The sequence below is a fragment of the Pteropus medius genome, unplaced genomic scaffold (assembly GCF_902729225.1).
Source record: "Pteropus medius unplaced genomic scaffold, Ma_sr-lr_union100, whole genome shotgun sequence".
NCBI classification, from domain to species: Eukaryota; Metazoa; Chordata; class Mammalia; order Chiroptera; family Pteropodidae; genus Pteropus; species Pteropus medius.
In genome coordinates, this window is record NW_024340849.1 from 36,042,062 (window position 1) to 36,061,310 (window position 19,249).

The 19,249-nt window shown below is 33.5% G+C and overlaps 1 protein-coding gene and 3 pseudogenes across 4 annotated transcripts in view; 2 read left to right on the forward strand and 2 right to left on the reverse strand.

The window, feature by feature from the left end:
- The window catches only part of SS18 (SS18 subunit of BAF chromatin remodeling complex), a 68,428-nt gene that overhangs the window by 28,950 nt on the left and 20,229 nt on the right, over positions 1-19,249 (forward strand). For all 4 annotated transcript variants that reach the window (XM_039844061.1, XM_039844053.1, XM_039844071.1 and 1 more), the window contains exons 4-6: positions 2,920-3,073; positions 6,420-6,641; positions 18,943-19,110. In XM_039844061.1, the coding sequence (XP_039699995.1) occupies positions 2,920-3,073; positions 6,420-6,641; positions 18,943-19,110 (544 nt within the window). The remainder of the gene's footprint in view (positions 1-2,919; positions 3,074-6,419; positions 6,642-18,942; positions 19,111-19,249) is intronic.
- LOC120583363 (nucleolar protein 16-like) lies at positions 236-886 on the reverse strand (annotated as a pseudogene).
- Positions 6,818-6,936, forward strand: LOC120589691 (uncharacterized; annotated as a pseudogene).
- On the reverse strand, positions 13,548-13,665 carry LOC120590921 (uncharacterized; annotated as a pseudogene).

The following is a 19,249-nucleotide window of genomic DNA, read 5'->3' on the forward strand; positions in this document are numbered from 1 at the left end:
TTTTTTTTTTTTTTTTTTTTTTTTTTTGGAATGCCTTGTTATTTTCTCTTTAAAATAGCCTCGTTTGATTAGGTACATACTATATTCACACACAGCACCCACTCTAGAAACAGTAGTTTCTGGCTTTTCCTGGAGCCCCCAGAAGCATATAAATTGAGCCTTTGGGAGACAGTTCCTTCCCCAGAGAGAGGAGTAAAAGAGAGAGAGAGGGAGAGAAACCTTTTGATTCCTTGAGGTTTGGCCAGCCTCATCTGTAGCCACATACCTCTCCTTGCTTTAAACCTTGGTTCCAGCTTCCAGGGTCCAGGAAGAGGCCTCAGTCTAGTACAGATCTAAACCAGTCACTCAACATCCATCTTACCTTCTTCTGCAAAGAATCAAGGAAAGCTTGCCACTCTTTTGGGTAAAAATGCTTATAGCTATTGATCTTATTCTGAATCTGTTTCTGCGTGTCTTAATAGTAATTCCTCTTGTCTTGGGCCATAGCCTTATAGTACTCCCCATGGTTCTCCTGCACGTAGGTAGCATACCTAGGCTATGAGGTTCTGAGATAGTGCATTTCCTTACTTTTCTGGGAGGCCTTCTTCCTCCAGGTCATTCAGCATATCGGGCTTCTGCTAGAGTTCCAGAGGCCTCTCCTCTATGTCCACCTTTCTCTTACTGAGGGGCACTGCCTTGTTGGGGTCCATAGCCAACCCCATCTTGACCAGGTTCTGCCACACTGATTTGGTGTGGTCTCAGGCATGTCATATGTGGAAGCACTTGATCTGTGGCACTGCCTTTGGTCTAGCATTCCGGTTAAGAGCTTCTGGTTAGAATTGTAACCGAACTTCTGCCTCTGCTTCTTCCCTTTGGCCTTGGGCACCAACTGCTCTGAACACCACATGGGCAGCTCACACTCTGCACTTTGCTCTCCCAGCACCTCATGTAGCCAACTCCTGCATGTTCGTGTGTGGCTTGGCAGGCTTTTTGGGATATGTAGTCCTCTCCGTAGTTATACAGTGCTGTTTACTATGACTCACCTTGTAATTTTTAATTGGATGCCAGACATTATGAATGAACAATTAATTATAGGGGCTCTACTTGGTGTTATTTTCCTCCAAAGAATTAAATTTTACTTCGGTAGGTGAAGCACTGTGAGATCACCTTGAACCTGTTGACAGTTGACCATAAGACTTGTTAATAGTTGATCTGTTTCAGTTTTGACCTTACTCTAAGGAGAGGCTTTTCTAAAGTCTCAACAGAGAGCTTGATTTGTTTATGAAAACCTTTCTGACTTGGTGGGACTTATACTCCAGTCTTTGTTTCCCTAGCACTGGGCAGAAGCTAAAATCTCTGCTCAGCTCTTTTGCTTCCTAACTGCTGTTTTCTCGAATTTTCCCCCTCTTAGTGGTTCTTCCTCTCTTGGGCTTTGTTCTTTAGTTTCCAGCTCTCTGGTAGCCAAAAACTCTGTCTTCTCAGTCCAGTAGAACTGCCACTTTATACTTGGACTCTATTTTCTTGTTATATAGGAGAAACGATTTTTATAGTCAAACAAGAGGGTCAAGGTCAGCCATATTTGAAGGGTGATAAATAAAGGATAATTTAAAACTAAGATATATGACACCAAATTGATGTTTGGTAACTTTTTTGAAAACTGAACAAGGTCATTAAATGTTTAAAGAATACAAATTAAAAAATACAAGATAAAAATTAAAAATACAAAATAAATTTAAGATGAGAATTGAAGAGAAGATATTTAATAAAGAGCAATTAATATCTGGATTTAGTGGTGAAGAAATTAAGATTATGAATTTTAAATGGGTGCTATTAAAGTAGAACTTGATTATTTTTGTAAATGTTAGTGATTACCAAATAGTTGGAGATCTGAGTGTTTACCTGTAATGGTTAAAAAACAATGTATATCTGTTAACTGTGCCAGAGAGGACTGTATCACAATATTTAGATGGTACAGACACAACTAACCAGCCATCTAAAAATATGGGAGAAAGTGAATGACCAAAGTTATAGGACTAGACATTAAGTTTAGAACATAGAGAAGTAGAGAAGGCAGAAATAGCTATAAAGAGTAATAGTTTCCTATCCTCCCACAGGCTTAAAAATGGGGGTTTGGAAAGAAACTAACCATTTGCTTTCTTCACCAAAGTATCCCCAAGAAGGGAGCTAGGTGTTGCAGACCACCTTGTATCTGTGTTTTTCCTTTTGCCCTTTTGTGAACTCTCAAGGTTAGTCAGTGATTTTCTTCACACTTTCATTAGGAAATTTGCCAAAGGCATCCTTTTGAGGCAGCTGTCTCTGTACCCTTGGAGGCCATCAGTAATGTTTCCGATCTATAGGAGCAGTCGGTACAAAAATGTTAGGCTGAGCTGAGTTCATGATTTAAAATATTCCTCCACCAAAACCACTTTTTTTCTCCCTCAAACAGTATAAAATATATTACATTTTAGAGCTTCTGGTTCTTTAATTAAATTTTTTGTTATCCTGTCTTTTCAGGTAAAATCCATCATTATTGTGAATATATCCAAATATATTAATAATGAAAGGAGACTTGATTTTTAAAACGTAATTTAAATAACAATGAACACATTAGAAATCCTTATGTAAATGAGAATTCTTTTTGTGTAGAATGTTAAAATTTTAATTTTCATTGTTGAGATTTTATAAGGTAAAATATACTTTTATGATTTTTTGGTCTAAGGTGGTCAGGTGATATATTCGTGCTAATGATCTTGTGAAGTTTTGGGGGCATATTAAATATGATGTTATTAATAAGTCCATGATTAAAAGGCATTAAAAGAAATTGACATGCATTTGTGTTTTTGTTCCTCATTTAATAATATAAGCAACTGTTATACCATATGCAACTTTAATATATTAGTCTAACTATTTATGTTGTTTTACTAAACTGTCTTCTTTCAGCCACCCACACAGAATATGCCTATGGGTCCTGGAGGGATGAATCAGAGCGGCCCTCCCCCACCTCCACGCTCTCACAGCATGCCTTCAGATGGAATGGTAGGTGGGGGTCCTCCTGCACCACACATGCAGAACCAGATGAACGGCCAGATGCCTGGTAAGTTTTTCTCCTCTAAGACATTAACACCAGAGTTGCTTAGCAACTGAAACGACATGGGGGCTCAAGGGATACTAGATTGTTGATGACAAAACTGCTTTGAATGCCCCCGAGTACAAGCTCTCTTAGAGTTTGTTAGCTACAGAGCTACGTGACCTGTATTCAGTGTTTATCAGGCTGCCCTTGGGCTTTGATGTAGCTGACACACAGCATTCCTCTGATGAACAGAACTGGCTAAATTTAGTCTGTCTGAAACGATGCAGTACAGCTGGCTTTAGAAGCTTTTTGGGAAAAAAAGGCATTGTGCCATAGCCTAAGAATTAAAATCTGTTTATAAAAAGGTATTATAACATTTTCTTGAGTTTTGTATTAAAAATGTATTGGTCTCAAACAGTATTGCTGGAAAAACACAGAAAGAAAAGAAAACAGTCTCTAAAGTGCTAGCATATTTAATATTTTCTCATTGATACTACTGGAGCTGAGTACAGGTTTGTATGAATACAAATGTTTGTAACATAATATAAATATGGAAATTGATAGTAAAGCAAAATTAACAGCTGAAAAATATCAGCTTTTTTATGTAATGAGCCATTCCCTTTACTATTTTATCCATTTTAAGTTTAGAGCCACTTAAAATACTATTCAGGCCATTGGATGCTTATTTAGTTACCTTTTGTCGGTTTGAATTTTTAATCTGAAAAGTATCTTTAAACTGCTTTGGTTTTGTAACAGCCACAACCCATACCCATAATTTTTGGTGGGATATTTTCTACATTTAATATGAGAATATTTTTACTTTCTAAAGACAAAGGTTATTTTCATTAACAAAAAGAATTTTACAAATAGCAATAATGAAAGTAAATTAAAATAGTGCAATTTATTTTTTAAATTTGTAATTAGCATCCTTAGGAAAGTGTCATCTTAGCCGATTGTGCTGGTTGGTAGATTTGGTGTCCAAGGACACTGGGTGCAGACAATGAAGCAAAAGAGAGCACAGAGCAAAAGAGGCCAGGTAGCTTGTTTTATAGAAGATTAATGTGTGATTGATCAGGTAGAAGGGCCATGGTGTTGTGGTTATCTTGTTTCCTATTAAAACTTGCCGCAATCAATGGCCCACACTGTTATGGAGGTAAGAATAAAGCCATAATTACTCATCAGGTTGTAGTCAGGAGAACTCTTCTTACTGAATCCATATTTAACTCATTAGGATACAGTGTTTGTAGAACTAAGAGGATAGTGCTCATGCAAATTAGCAAGTTAGAAGTTTTGTGATTTTTTATTTTTATGGTGATACCTTTAATTAGGATTTTGACTTAACTTCTCCATATAATATTCAAGCCTAAGGCTGAAGAAGCAGTTTAGCAGCAATATAACTATTGTTAACATGACATTTTGGTTTTTTATAAGGCCATTTGGAGTAGTTTATAGTCTTTATGAGCCAGAGATTTTCAATCTAGTTATAACCAGTTATAACATAGGTTGTACAAAATACTGTGGCATTTCCAAAACAATTTATAGAGCGTTAGGTGTAGGAGAGATTGCAAATCCAGCTACATATATTTTCTTTATTTAATAAGTCTCTTATAGCATTCAGCCAACTTTTATGTACACAAATTTATATCTAAGCTTTTTATTATTTTATAGTTCTGTTTATAATATTTTATAATCTAAGTTGCAGAGCTATTTATGTGCTGTTTAATCTTGGTTAGATAACCTCTCAGCCTCTTTTTTAAAAAATTTTAACTGATTTAAAAAAAAAAGGATCAGATTGTATATGCCTATGGTACCAAATCAAAAGGTATCCAGCCTCTACCTCTGTAAACACTTGATTCCATTCATTTATGTCTAGTTATTCTTCAACAGATATTCTCTGTATATAAAACATTCTTTTTTCTTTCTTCATATTTTTTTAAAAACGTAGTATACATTAGATAGTATTATATATCATTTTTTTCTCCTCTTAAAGGTATGTCTTGGAGACCATGAGTATATAAAGATGTATTTTGGAGACTACTCTTTTGGTGATTGTATTACAATCTTTTTATGGATGCCTCTAATTTATTTGGTTACCTTATAGTAGAAATATAGGTTATTTCTGGTCTTTTGGTATTAAGAATTCTACTGTCACAAATATGCCTATAAAACATACATAAGTAAATAATGCACACAATTTTGCATACATACACACGTGCTCACAAAAACATGTATATTTATAGGATATATTCCTAGAACTGAAATTGCTGGGTTAAACGTGTATTCATTTTCACCTATGATAGTCATTGCCAAATTGCTGTACATAAAAATAATACTTATTTATATATTCTCTGAACAGTGTATGAAAGTGCTTCTTCATAATACAGTTGGATCAAAACTTTTGATCTTTACAAATCTGAAACATGAAATATGGGCCTCATAATTTTAATTTGCCTTTTTATATTATAAGTGAAGCAAGCAGTCCTCATGTTTTTATGACCTCTTGTAGTTTTTTATGTGAACTGGTCATTCATGTCTTTTGCCTTTTATTGCTGGTGGTCTTTTACTTACATTATATGTTAAGGAACTCGTTTGGTCTGTGATATGTCTTGTAAATAATTTTTCCCAGTTTATTTTTTTATTATTTAATTTTGTTTTTGTTTTTTTTTTTTAGTCATCAAATTTTTTATTTTCATATAGTCTAGTTTATCAGTCTTTATGGCTCTGGATTTTCTGGCATACTTAAGAAAGCCCTTCCACTCCAAGATTATTTTAAAAATTTTCCTTTCTGAAATTCTCTCTTATAGTTTCTTTTTTAATGTTTAATATTTTTATTCATCTGGAATTAGTTTTAGTGGCAATAATATGGTAGGGATCCAACTTGTCTTTCCAGATGGCTACTCAGTTGTCACAACACCATTTATTGAATTATCTTTCTTTTGACCACTGATGCTTAATATCACCTCTATTATCATTCACTAAATTATGCATTTGGGTCTGTATTTAGGCTCTGGGTTCATTGATCTGTTAATCTATTTATGTGCTAATGCTACACACTTTTAAATACTCCAGCTTTGTATATTTTGTTGTCTTATAAACTAGTCCTCTCATTACTCTTCAAAATGCTCCTGGCTTTTCAAAAGCATTAGTTTCTTTAATCCGTAAAATGTGAATAATAACATTCACCTCACAGTATTTACTATCATTCATGTAAAGCATTTTCTTTGTTTACTATCGATTGAATATTCAAGTTACTGTTTGGTATTACTATTATGGTAATGCAAAAAAAAAAAAAACAAAACCCTTTTAAGGTATTTCTATATAAATCATCTGTTTTAACTTTTATATTTTGGTTCTGATCACTTTCTTCAAGGGCCTAACCATATGCCTATGCAGGGACCTGGACCCAATCAACTCAATATAACAAACAGTTCCATGAACATGCCTTCAAGTAGCCATGGATCCATGGGCGGTTACAACCATTCCGTGCCATCATCACAGAGCATGCCAGTCCAGAATCAGATGACAATGAGTCAAGGGCAACCAATGGGAAACTATGGCCCCAGACCAAATATGAATATGCAACCAAACCAAGGTAAATAAGCTTTATATTATTCTTGATTAGAATGCTATATCAGCGTTTGAAAATAAAACAAGTTTTCAAGTTGTTAGCTGATGCATAAAAACAGAAGTTTGAAATGAGCAACAGTTATACCTATAAAAAAGGAATGTTGAGTTTTAAACCAGCTTAAATAATTTTTTTTTTTTTTGGTCTACGGCCATGCTACCCTGAACAAGCCCGATCCTGTCTGATCTCAGAAGCTAAGCAGGGTCAGGCCTGGTTAGTACTTGGACGGGAGACCACCTAGGAAGACCGGGCGCTGTAGGCGTAAAAAATAAAAAAATAAAGGATTGTAAGCTGACAAGGGCCTTACAATCTGTGAGGTCAACCAAAGGTTGCCTCACCTAAAAAATTAAAAAAATAATAATAATAATTTTTTTTTACATTTAGAAATTAAATTGCCTTTAATTTAGCTTTTTGAGCTTATTTATTTTTATGATTTTTGGACATTTGGTTTAGAGCAAGTACAACCCCTTACAGAACATCTACTCTGTGGTTCATTTTACTTACTAAGGATAGATTAATTTATATGCATTTCCCTTGATTTATACGGATGTTTTCTGATGCTGTGTTTCACCATTGAAAGGTATGTGTAACATAACTTATTAGAATGTTTAGTTGGAGGTGTTTCTATTTTCTTATATTGGGGTGGTTTGAAGTTTATTACCAACCTCAGAGAATCAAATTATCATGTTTCTCTTTTAAGTATTCTTGTGAATAATATCTAAAAACCAGTAAGTGGCGCTCTATTCTGCTAATTGCCTGTTAAAACATTTGGCAATTTGCCAGCCTAATGCTACTTCAATTATAAAATGTAACATTAAGAGTATAAGATAGATTTAATGTATTTGCAATAAAATTTTCTAGATTTTGTTTATGAAAATGAAATCACTATAGTGAACCCAGATGAAGTTAATGTTAACCTGTAGGTAATTATTTATGAAATAATATATTCTAAGTTTTAAATCTTAATACAGATATTTTCTGTAATTTTGATGAGATACACTGAAAAAAAGGGAGATAATAGAATAAGTTGTCAGTGAATGTAGCTTCACAAAACTGATGCTTGCTCCATTTTTTTCTCCAGAAGTTTTTTAGTGCCCATGATGGACTATATATATATATATATTTTTTTTTATTAGGTCGATTAAAGATTCAAAAGAATAGCAAGATCTAGTCAGTGCTAGATTAAAATGAAGTTCACCGTCTCTCCATATAGTTGATTACAAGGAGAGATGCAAGAAAATTAATAATTCAAATAGCAACTATAGTAATGATGGCATACTTCTTAGAAACTGTAGTTAAAAGTTAGTGTGTACACAAAAAATGGATGTTGCTACAGCGTAGTTTGATATGACATCATAAGATTTGAAGAAGAAAAAATTAATGCTTGTAGCAATGTGCATATAGAAAATAGTTACTGTTTTTGGAGAAGGAAATTGAGGTATATAGGAAGTTTTCATTCTAAACTTAGGGACCAACTATTTTTTAAAATGTCATATTTTGTACTAATGTATAGGTTTTCCTTTTGCTATAGTAGTTATATTATTTTTTGCTTTGTTCTCATAACTTAAGAATTTTGTAGTAGAAAGTAGACTATACAGAAAAGGACTATGATTTAAAGAAATAAAAGTTACTTTCAAAAGAAACTAGGATAGAAATAAATGAAACTTTTAATGTTTTATAAATATCTTCAGAACAAATAAAAAACTTTCAGTTAAGTTTTGACATTTCAGAAACAGAGAATACCAAAGAAAATTAAAATTACCAAGAAGAAGAAGAAGAAAATTGTACTGGGTTCTAGCAATAGCCACTTTCTTAATCGTATGAATTTCTTAATGAAAATATTTTAATTTATGTACCTATTGGATAAAAAATTTGTTTAGCCTGATGAAAGTTTTAACATTTATAAAACATTTTCTTAGTTTACAAAAACGAGCTACATATTTTATGTTAAAATTTTTCTGTTTTGATAAATAGGCGGAAGAAATTAGAAGAGACTACATTGTAAATGTAATCCTTAAAAAGCATAGAAAATACCAAAATTTAATAAAAGGAAACACTTTAGACTTTTGAAAATTTCTCTTAACATTTATTGAGATATTATTAGCTGTTCTTTCAGTTAAAAACAAAATATAGATATCTTTTGGTTATCTCCGTATTTCTACATACATATCTCAATGTCAAGAGATAGTAGAAAAATATTAAAGCTAATTACCATTTTTAATAATGGGAATTTTTATTAGTCAAGGAAAATAAATATTTGTGAGATTTCTTAGATTAAACCTCTATCAAAAAAAAAATGGAATAAGGCTAACCCTGAGAATTTTGTTTTAAAAAATTAAATGATTTCACTCATATGCAGAATCTAAAGAACAAACTCATCAAAAACAGACTCACAAATGTAGTGGACAATTTGGTGATGGACAGAGGGGAGGGGGTTGTAGGGCTGTGAGAATAGGGTGAAGGGTTAAAGAAGTACAAATTATTAGTTAATCACGGGGATGGGGAGCACAGAATAGAGAATGCAGTTAGTATTAATACAATGGCTAGGTGGAGGGTCAGAGGAGGGAGGAAGTAATTGGGAGGATTGTTTTATGAACTGTGTAGATGTCTAACAAATGTACTGTATACTTGAAACTAATTTAAATAAATAAATTTTTAAAAGGAACAATTAAATGACAATTATTTAATTATTATATTAATAGTTTTAATATTTAAGTGACATTTGGGAACTTTAACTGGTGATGTTGTTTTTTAAAAAGCATTGTAGGTCAAAGTCCAAATGCATTTATTCTCTAAATTTTCTTTCTCAACTTTGAAAATAAAATTAAGGGGAAAAAACATAACTCATCTAAAAATCTTATTGTAATTTATGAATCTGAAGTTAATCCTAGGGACGGATATTTCATAGATTTACAATTTATCACTTTGATTGTTTTTAAAAAGTGAAAAGAGTATTCTGCTTATTTATACTGTTAGTTCCAGTATAATATGGCACATTGTGTATCAGTACACTCATCTCTCTACACTTAAATTGGTAAATCTATCCAATATTGCAGGTTTCTGTTTGTTATAGTTTTAGGGATGTGCAGCTACATTGTAGTTCAGACCAGATGTTTTGTTTATACATTTGATCATTATTGCTATATTAGATGAGTTTTTCAAGTTTGTAATTTTTTTTCCCAGTCATGACTTTTTTTTGGTTATAAAAATAACTAATATTTAATATGAACAAGAAAATGCAGAAGAAGATAGAGCATAAAATAAAAAAATCAACGATAATCTTGTTCTATAAATTTTAAATTACTCCGTAGACAAGATCAGTCTACTTATATAAAGTTAAATATCCTATACTTACGCTCTTTGTAGCAGCAGTTTGAGTACGTGTAATAATTATGTAATTATTTGTAAGTATCTGTTTAATTATTTTTCACTAGACTTTAAGTTCTGTGAAGTCAGGAATTGTGTCTTGTTTTGTTCATCACTACTTTTTCCTGTTTATTGACTGACAGATTAGCAAGATTTCTTCCTTGCCTTAACAAATTAGAAAACTAGAATCCTTCTCTGTGGTATTGTCACCCATCAGCTGCTATTCCAGGAATTAACCAAAGAAGAAATCGTCAGTTACTGTCAGAAGAGATGATTTTTAGTTATCCAAAACATTTTGTGTTTGGAAGACAAAATCCAGTTGTGTTTCTGTTTAACAGATTATAAACTCAATTTCATTATGATTTATTAAAAAATTTTTTTTGAAATAATTACAGGTTTATAGGAAATTGCAAAGGTAATACAGAGATCCTATGTGTCCTCCCTCCAACCATCTTCAGTGCCTGGCAAGCACTGTTACTCTTCTCTTCATTTCCATAATTTTGTCATTTTCAAAATTTTATATAAACGGAATGATACAGTATGTGACCTTGTCAGATTAGCTTGTTTGAAAATTTATTTATTTTAGTTTCAAGTATACAGTACATTGGTTAGACATCTATACAGTTCATAAAATGATCCCACAATTGCTCCCTCCCTCCCCTGACCCTCCACCTAGCCACTGTATTAATGCTAACGGCATTCCCTATGACATGCTCCCCATCCCCGTGACCAATCATCAACTACTAATTTGTACTTCTTTAACCCTTCACCCCATTCTCCCAGCCCCTCCAACCCCCTCCCCTCGGTCCATCACCAAATTGTCCACTACATATGTGAGTCTGTTTTTGATGAGCTTGTTCTTTTTGTTCTTTAGATTCTGCATATAAGTGAAATCTAGTGTTTATCTTTCTCTGTCTAACTTAAATACCTTCTAGGTCCATCAGAGGTCCATCAAAGCAGTGTCTTTTTCCATCTCTTGTAGTCTGTGTGTGTCTTTTAATCTGAAGTGAGTTTCATATGAGCAGCATGAAGGGGTCTTGTTTTCCTTTCCATTCATCCGCTCTTTTAGTTGGAGCACTTAATTCTTTTCCATTTGAGGTACTTATTGATAGGAATGTAGATGTTATCGTTTTTTATTCCTGTTTTCGGTACGTTTTTTCTTCTTAAAGAAGTCCCTCCAACATTTCCTGTAATACTGGCTTGGAGGAGATAAATTCCTTCAGCTTATTTTTGCCTGGGAAGCTCTTTATCTGTCCTTCAACTCTAAATGATAGCTTTGATGGATAAATTATTCTTGGTTGTAGATCCTGGGTCTTTATCATGTCAGATATTTTTTTGCCAAGCCCTTCTGTCCTGCATAGTTTCTTTTGAGAAATCAGCTGCCAGTCTTATACGTGTTCCCTTATAAGTAACTATCTGTTTTTTTTCTTGCTGCTTTTAATATTCTTTCTTTGTATTTAAACTTTGTCATTTTAATTATAATGTGTCTTGGTGTGCTCTTCTTTGGTTCCCTTATTTTTGGAATTGTCAGAGCTTTCAGGGGTTTTACGTCCATTTCCTTCACCAGGTTAGGGAAGTTTTCCATCATTAGTTCTTCAAACAGTTGTTCAACATCTTGATTTTCTTCAGTTACACTGATCAGACGGATATTTGGACCCTTAATAATGTCCCATATGCTCCTTAAATTATTTTTATAGTCTTGGCATCTTATCTCTTGCCATTCTTGGCTTTCTCGTCCTCTAGATAGGGCATTTGATCCTTTTCTTTATTCACTCTGTTTATTCCTTTGTTTATTCCATTTAATATACTTCTCATCTCAGATAATGTGTTCTTTATGTCAGACTGGTTCTGTTTTATAATTTCCATTTCTATTTTTATGTTTTTTATCTTTTTGTTGAAGTTTTCACTGAATTTAACTAAAAATTCATTGAGCATCTTTATAACCAGTGTTTTGAACTCTGCATCTATTAGATTACTTGACTCCATTATATCTGGATTTCTGTTCTGTTCTCTCATATGGTTTCTGCTTCTTTGTCTTCCCATTTTGGCTGCCTTTCTTTGTTCGTTTCCGTGTACTAAGCAAAGCTCCTAAGTCTCCTGGTCTTATAAGTGTGGATTTGTGAAGTAGGTGTCCGGTGGCACAGTCCTGAGAGGGGTTCAGCTATAGGCCATACTTAGCCCAAGCATCTACCGCTCCGAGGCCACCTGTTAAGATTCAGTAAGCAATCCACAGATGCTGTACTTATAGTTGCTTCAAAAGGCCATACCAGAAACCGAGGCCAGCTGACTCTACCAGTGTGAGTCTAGGCGCTGCTCAGCAAGAGCACCTAACTTGCTGAGGATATACCTGGATGTGGCTTGGGTGGAGCCATGAGTTGGGGGAGGTGGAGTTTCAGGGAATCCTCTGGGTGGAGCAACCTCTCTTATCCAGTTTGATGACATCATGGCTATGGCAGCCCTGTGTCGGGCGCACTGTTAATCGGGAGGGCTCAACAGGGAACAATGGACACTATGGGCACTTATATACAGAGTAATTCTCGCCTGGGCCCTCTCTCCTTGTAAGTCCCTGGTGGCCCCTGCGTGCAGCGTAATCGGCACTAGTGCTCAGAGTGAGCCGGTCTGTCACCGCGAAAATCTACTCGTGGAAGCAACCCCTTTAACAGGCATCTGCCGCTGCCCCAGACTCCGTCTCAGCTGTTCAAGACCAGGCAGCCCCGCGTCCTCACCCTGTCCTACCTTCTGCTGTTGCAGGGTGATTTTCTGGACTTCTCCTTAGTTGTATGGCTTGTTCATCTAGATCCCAGATGATTTTTTCTTGCTGCTGCTCCTTGTTTCCGTCACAACTTTGATTTGGTTGCCAGAAGGATGAACAGAGTCTGTATCATCTCCGCCATTTTGGTTGCCTGCTCCACAGCTTCTTTTTTAACTCAGCATAATTAATATCCAAGTTATATCATATATCGGTGGTTTATTTCTTTTTATTGCTCAGTAGTACCCCATGGTATGTATGTAACACAGTTTGTTTAACCATTCACCTATTGAGGGACATTTGGTTGTTTCTAATTTTTGGCTTTTACAAGTAAAGGTACTATGAACAATTTTGTACATGTTCATGTTTTTATGTGGATGTAAGTTTTCATTTCTCTGAGATAAATGCCCAAGAGTACTATTGCTGGGTCATATGATAAGTGTAAGTTTAGTTTCTTTAGAAACTGCCAAAATGATTATCAAAGTGGCTGTACCATTTTACAGTCCCACCAGCAATGTATGAAAGGTCTACTTTTTCCAAATCTTTGCCAACATTTGATATTGTCAATTTTTTTTAATGTTAGCTGTTCTAAAAACGTGTAACAATATCTTAGTGTGGGTCTTAATTTGCATTTCCCTAACAGTTACTGATACTAAACATCTTTTCATGTGGTTATTTGCCATCATATATCCTCTTCATTGAAATGTCTCATCATGTCTTTTGCCCATTTTCTAGTTGGATTGTTTGTCTTTTTTTTAACACTACAGCACTTGGTATTCCTAGGTGGTCTCCCATCCAAGTACTAACCAGGCCTGACCCTGCTTCGCTTCCGAGACAGATGAGATCAGGCTTATTCAGAGTGGCATGGCCGTAGACTGGATTGTTTGTCTTTTTATTGTTGAGTTTCAAGAACTCTTTATTTATTCTTCTAAGTTAATTTAAAATTTTTCTCCCAATATTTTATTATGTAAAATTTCAAACAGAAAAGTTGAAGGAATTGTACCTGTATAATTGCCACCTGTATTCTACAGTTAATCTTTTACTAAGCTTATCATCCATCTGTTTATCTCTACTCATCCATCAGTGTGTCTTATTTTTCAAAATGCATTTCAGAGTAACTTGCAGATATTTGTATACTTACTCTATAACATTTTAGTCTGCATATTATTAGAGCTCAATATTTAAAAATTTTTTGAAATATTTTTTCTTTAGGTAACATTTACGTAGAATGAAATGTACAAATATTAACTGTATCATTCAGTGAGTTTTGGTGTATTTATAACACAGACCCTTAGGATTCATTTTGTAGCTAACATCCTAAGTGCCCTTATGGGAGGCAGTTCTACTCCAATTTTAAACATTTTATATGAACTATAATCTAGCTTCTCTTACAGTAAAAAGGGTTGTTTATTCTTGCCCTTAGAACTCTATCTCAATGCGTGGTTCTAGGAGTACCAGGCTCAGAATCATCTGCAGAACTTGTTAAAATAGGATTTGTGTGCCCCATCCTATGCTTGTTAAACCAGAATCTCTAGGAGTAAATTGTATAAATTACATTTTAACGAATATTCCAAGTTATGCTTATTTATAGTCCATTCCCTCCGAATTTTTCTGGGCTGGATAATCTCTGTGTCAGGTGGTTCAAAACTTCTCAGCTTTCATGCTGAATGACACCAGGCTATACATTCTAATGTAGCCCACCTTCAATGCTTTCTCCTTGAGCAAGATAGGATCTTTACTTTCACAGCAGATTGTCTCTTGTGCCACAAAAACGTAGAGCTTTTGAAGTTCTGCAGTAGATGTTTACTAGTGCCTTAGATTTTGAGTTAATATTATAGAGTATAAATGAAACTCTGTAAGAGAGGTTGTCTAACCCTAAGAAATTGTATAGTCTTTTAGTTTACTAAATTCATTAAACCCCAACACATCTCTTTTCCAATTTTTAATTATCAGAAAACTAAATATATAATCTATATTCCAGACTAGTTTGTAGAGATGCCTATGATGTAAAATTATACCCTTGAGTTACAGGATTTCTTAACTCAGCACTATTGCCATTTTGAACTGAATTCTTTGTCATGGAGCTTGTCCCATGCATAGTGAAATATTTAGCAGTATTTCTGTCCTGTACCTGCTAGGTGGCAGTAGCCAGTTGTAGCAACTAAAAGTGTCTCCAGACTTAGCTACATGTCCTTTGGGGGACTGCCCACAGTTGAAAAACCACAGTTTTAGGAAATGGTTAACTTAAGGAACTACATTTAAGGATGGTCCGTGTCACTAAAGAAAAAAAGGACAGTAACAAAAAGTTATATTATTATATTTTAATACTTTTTAATATTCATGAGAATTTCTCTAAAACTTTCATGTTATAAAAAAGTTTGTATTATAATAAACTGTTACTCTTACTATCGAAAATTTGTCAGGCTTCTATTTTTTCATTGATTGTTTGGAAACTCAGCTTAGTTTGTCCTAGTGACTTATACTAAGCTTCTATAGTTTTCTTAGTGACTTGGCTCATTCTTTTATCCTTGGTTTTGTATCTAAACATCTTACTATGAACTCTTTAAAATTTGATGAGGATAGTTATATGTTTTTGGCAAGTAAAGAGTCCTATTCATCTTAAACAGCTATTTGATAGGTAGTGGGCTAGCCAATTGAGTTTGCTGGAATACAGAGATTTTTTTTCTTACAAAAAAATTATTAGTAATACTTCAAGTGAGAGCTGTAAGTGGTTTACTTTGAAATTGAATGGTTAAGGAATAACCATAGTAAATGTGAGCAGAAGATGATAGGCTTAGGGAGGGTATTTATGCAGTTTCATAGTCTAATTCTAACAGATATAGGTGGAGTGAAAAAATTACTTGTATTTTAAGATTTTTATTTTATAGTAATAATGTTATATAGAAGTGTTTTCCTAGAATATTACATGGGAAAAATACGATTTGACTTTGGAGAGGAGGCATACATCCTGGTTAAGAGTATGGCTTTAGAGTTCTCACCATTTACTAGTTACGCAACTTTAGGTAATATTCTTGATGCCAAGCCTTAAATTTTCTTACTATAAAGTGAAGTTGATAATAATACTCTTGTTTCATAGGATTCAGGGGAGGATAAAAGACATAAGCTCTTAGCTTAGTAAGACTGGCCATAATTAGTGCTTATTAACCATTAACTGTCATTTTCAACCTTTATTTAAAGTAATTCATAGATTAGTAATATGATTTATAGTTTTGATGTATTGGTTTACATCTGAAAGTGGATATATATGCATATATGTGTATATATATATGTATATATATATGTATGTAGAATTAAAAAAAACATAATTCTGAATTCTTCACAGATTAATTAAAACTTAATGTTATCTTTATCGTTGAGTCTTAAAAAATTCTTGCTTTGACCAGTAACTTAATATACAACTAAATATAATATGTCTCGTTGGAACAAAGAATTCCAGCAATATAAAATATGGTGATTTGAGAACATTTTACATGTGTTTAAGATATAGGATATTGTTTCCGCAGAATATCAGGGTATAAAACTCAAAATGGAAAGAACTAATGAGGTCATAACATTTGTTATATGTCTTTTCTAAACACTTTTACAAAAATATTGTAGATAATTAAGATATTAGTAGTATCTTTGCATATGTAATATCACACTTTGTAGTTCACCTTAGCATCAAAATGATTTATGTATTAGATGAAGAATAACATTTAAGCGTATAGTAATGTGTGATGTTATTGTTTGTAGAAAATGGTTATAATAATAGACTTATTTGTAATCCTCACTCTAAAGTACAGATTTTTACAACTTATTTTGATGTAACCTTTTAAGATTTTGCTCTCTTATTTTCGTTAGTATATCAAGGGATAATATACATTTGCCAGCATAGTATATTTCATTATCATAAGAGAAATAATATGCTTCCTAAACAATCAGAATTGAAGTCATAGTTTTTTTTTCATAGATAAGGTTTCGTGTAAAAAGATTAAAAGCATTGTGTTCTAGCACTGCTGTCCTTCTCCATTCTCTGTGGTTTTAGGCTTGATCCTGAATGATGTTGAGGATCCTCAGAGGGAGGGAAGGGACAGAGAATAAAGGAAGGGTGGTAATTGAGCTCTTTGGGATTGGAACTGCTGGCAGTCCCAAAAGATAAAGAGCACAAGTGGCATGATCTTTTCTATCTAGGGCTTCAGCTAGAAGTACTTTTCTCCTTTAGAGCAAAGCTTAGAATTTTGTTGTTATTGTACCCTTTTGGATCCTGCTCTCCCTCCTCACCCCCTGCACGAGCCATTATGTTTTTGCTTTCTTCTTCCTTTATTTTTAATTATGATTCCAATGCATACATGCTTTAGTTTTATAGTTAAATTCTATTAAGACAAGAGGTCTTTAATCAGTATAGAAGAAAGACACCTTCATTTACTGTAAATGAATCATAGATGCCTGATCATACTGCTTATTAAATTATGAATGCTAGTGTTCAATACTTTATTATATAAAAATACATTTTAAAAATTATAACCTTACATTAGTGTTCTGGAACATTTTTGTTGTAGATTTGCCTCTGAACTACTAAATTTCTTATAGCATGAGTAGAGGCAGTGCCTACTAGAATATACATGTGCTTTGAAATCAGACTTGAGTTTTGTCTGATTCTCAGCTAATACATATTAGCTATATGATTTTGATCTTTGGATTACTTGGCTAAAACCTTAAAAATTAGCTGTGGTAGTTTTTAATGGTTTACATGAAATAAATATTGAAAGTGTGTCTGTCAGTGTTAAGTGTATTAATGTTAACTTTTCTTCCCTTCCATTCTCCACTGAGCCACCTTATCCCTCCTGTTAAGAGTTTTTTTTTCTTGTTTGAAAGAAAAATCCCAGAGTAACCTTGAAAGGCTTATATTGTTGATAAAATTAAGAAGGAAAGGGAATTTGAAAAATAAAACAGAAGAAAGTGAATAGGAGAAAAAGTTAACTCTGATAAAGTACTTCTATAGATAATACAGTTCTTCAAATTCAAGAAGAGTTGAATTCCGTTTACACTGTTGCTGCTATTGTAGGTCATTAATATCAAGAGGTGAGTGTGTTTTGTTTTGAATTTTTATTTAAATAATTAAAGAATGAGCTTTCTGCTCATTTGGGCAATTTGGCCTGTAAAACTTTTCTAAGCTCTAATCCTTTGCCTTTTGTACTTCTTAAATTGTCCCAAAGGCAGTAAAAGCTATGTAAGCAGTAAACTGGAGGATGATTCATATATACTTCTGAGAGAGTAATGGTTATAACAGTAGAATGAGGAGTTAGTTCACCATACCGTAACTTGGCCTAGTGAATTTTTGAGGAGCTGCTTACATTATTAGATGGTAACATAGAACTTTATGGCCATTGTTGATTATTTTATGTGGTATATTTTTACTGTTCCAGTGTGGTACTATAGCAGTGGTAATTTGGCTATTTCAGTATTGCTCACTTTGGAAAATGTGTGGTTCTGATTTCTGAGTGTATGGCTTATTGCAGTTCTTTGCCTAGGTGTTTTTGATGGTGTATGTTAGAAATTATTATTAACCTTAAGTTGGGGCTCTTTAAAATTTTTGTCTAAAATAAAAGTTTATGAAGTCCCATCAATGTCTAGGTATATTTATAAAGGTTTGTATAATTTCTGTATCTACCACTATGTAATGAGTGACATTGAAAAAGAGAAAAAATCGATATCCAGAAATTAGATTTCTTTTTCTTGGTTTGACTACTGATTTTCTGTGTGGTTTTGTGTAATTTACTTTGTTTTGGTGTATTTTTTGTGTGTAGCATAAGGATTCTGTCTTTTCTAGAAAGGTTGTACAGATAAATATTATATAGCACATAATGAGAAGTACATAAATTCAGGGTGGTCATATACTGTATTTCCTTTTTTAAAAAAAATTACTAGAATATCACTCCAGTGGATTTCAAATCAACTACCATGGATCAGTTGTTTTCCCTTGTTTTCAGATTAGGCCAATGGGCTTTAATTCAAAGATTTGTTTTTATTACTTGAAGTCAGTTTTTATTATAACATATATTGGGGATTATGTGATAAAAAATTTTATATTTCTCCTTAGATGTTAAAATTATAATAAAAAAATCATGTGCATAATGTTTTGTCTGTTTTCAGGTCCAATGATGCATCAGCAGCCTCCTTCTCAACAATACAATATGCCACAAGGAGGTGGGCAGCATTACCAAGGCCAGCAGCCACCTATGGGAATGATGGGTCAAGTTAACCAAGGCAATCATATGATGGGTCAGAGACAGATTCCTCCCTATAGACCACCTCAACAGGGTAAGATTCCATTTGGAAAATTTCCTGCTTATTATAAATAACAGTAGTTGAAAGCCTTTACTACATTTTAATGAACTTTTTATCTCGGCAAAGTCAGGGCTTTTTGTTCTTAATTTTTTTTTTTCCTTAAATTATGTAT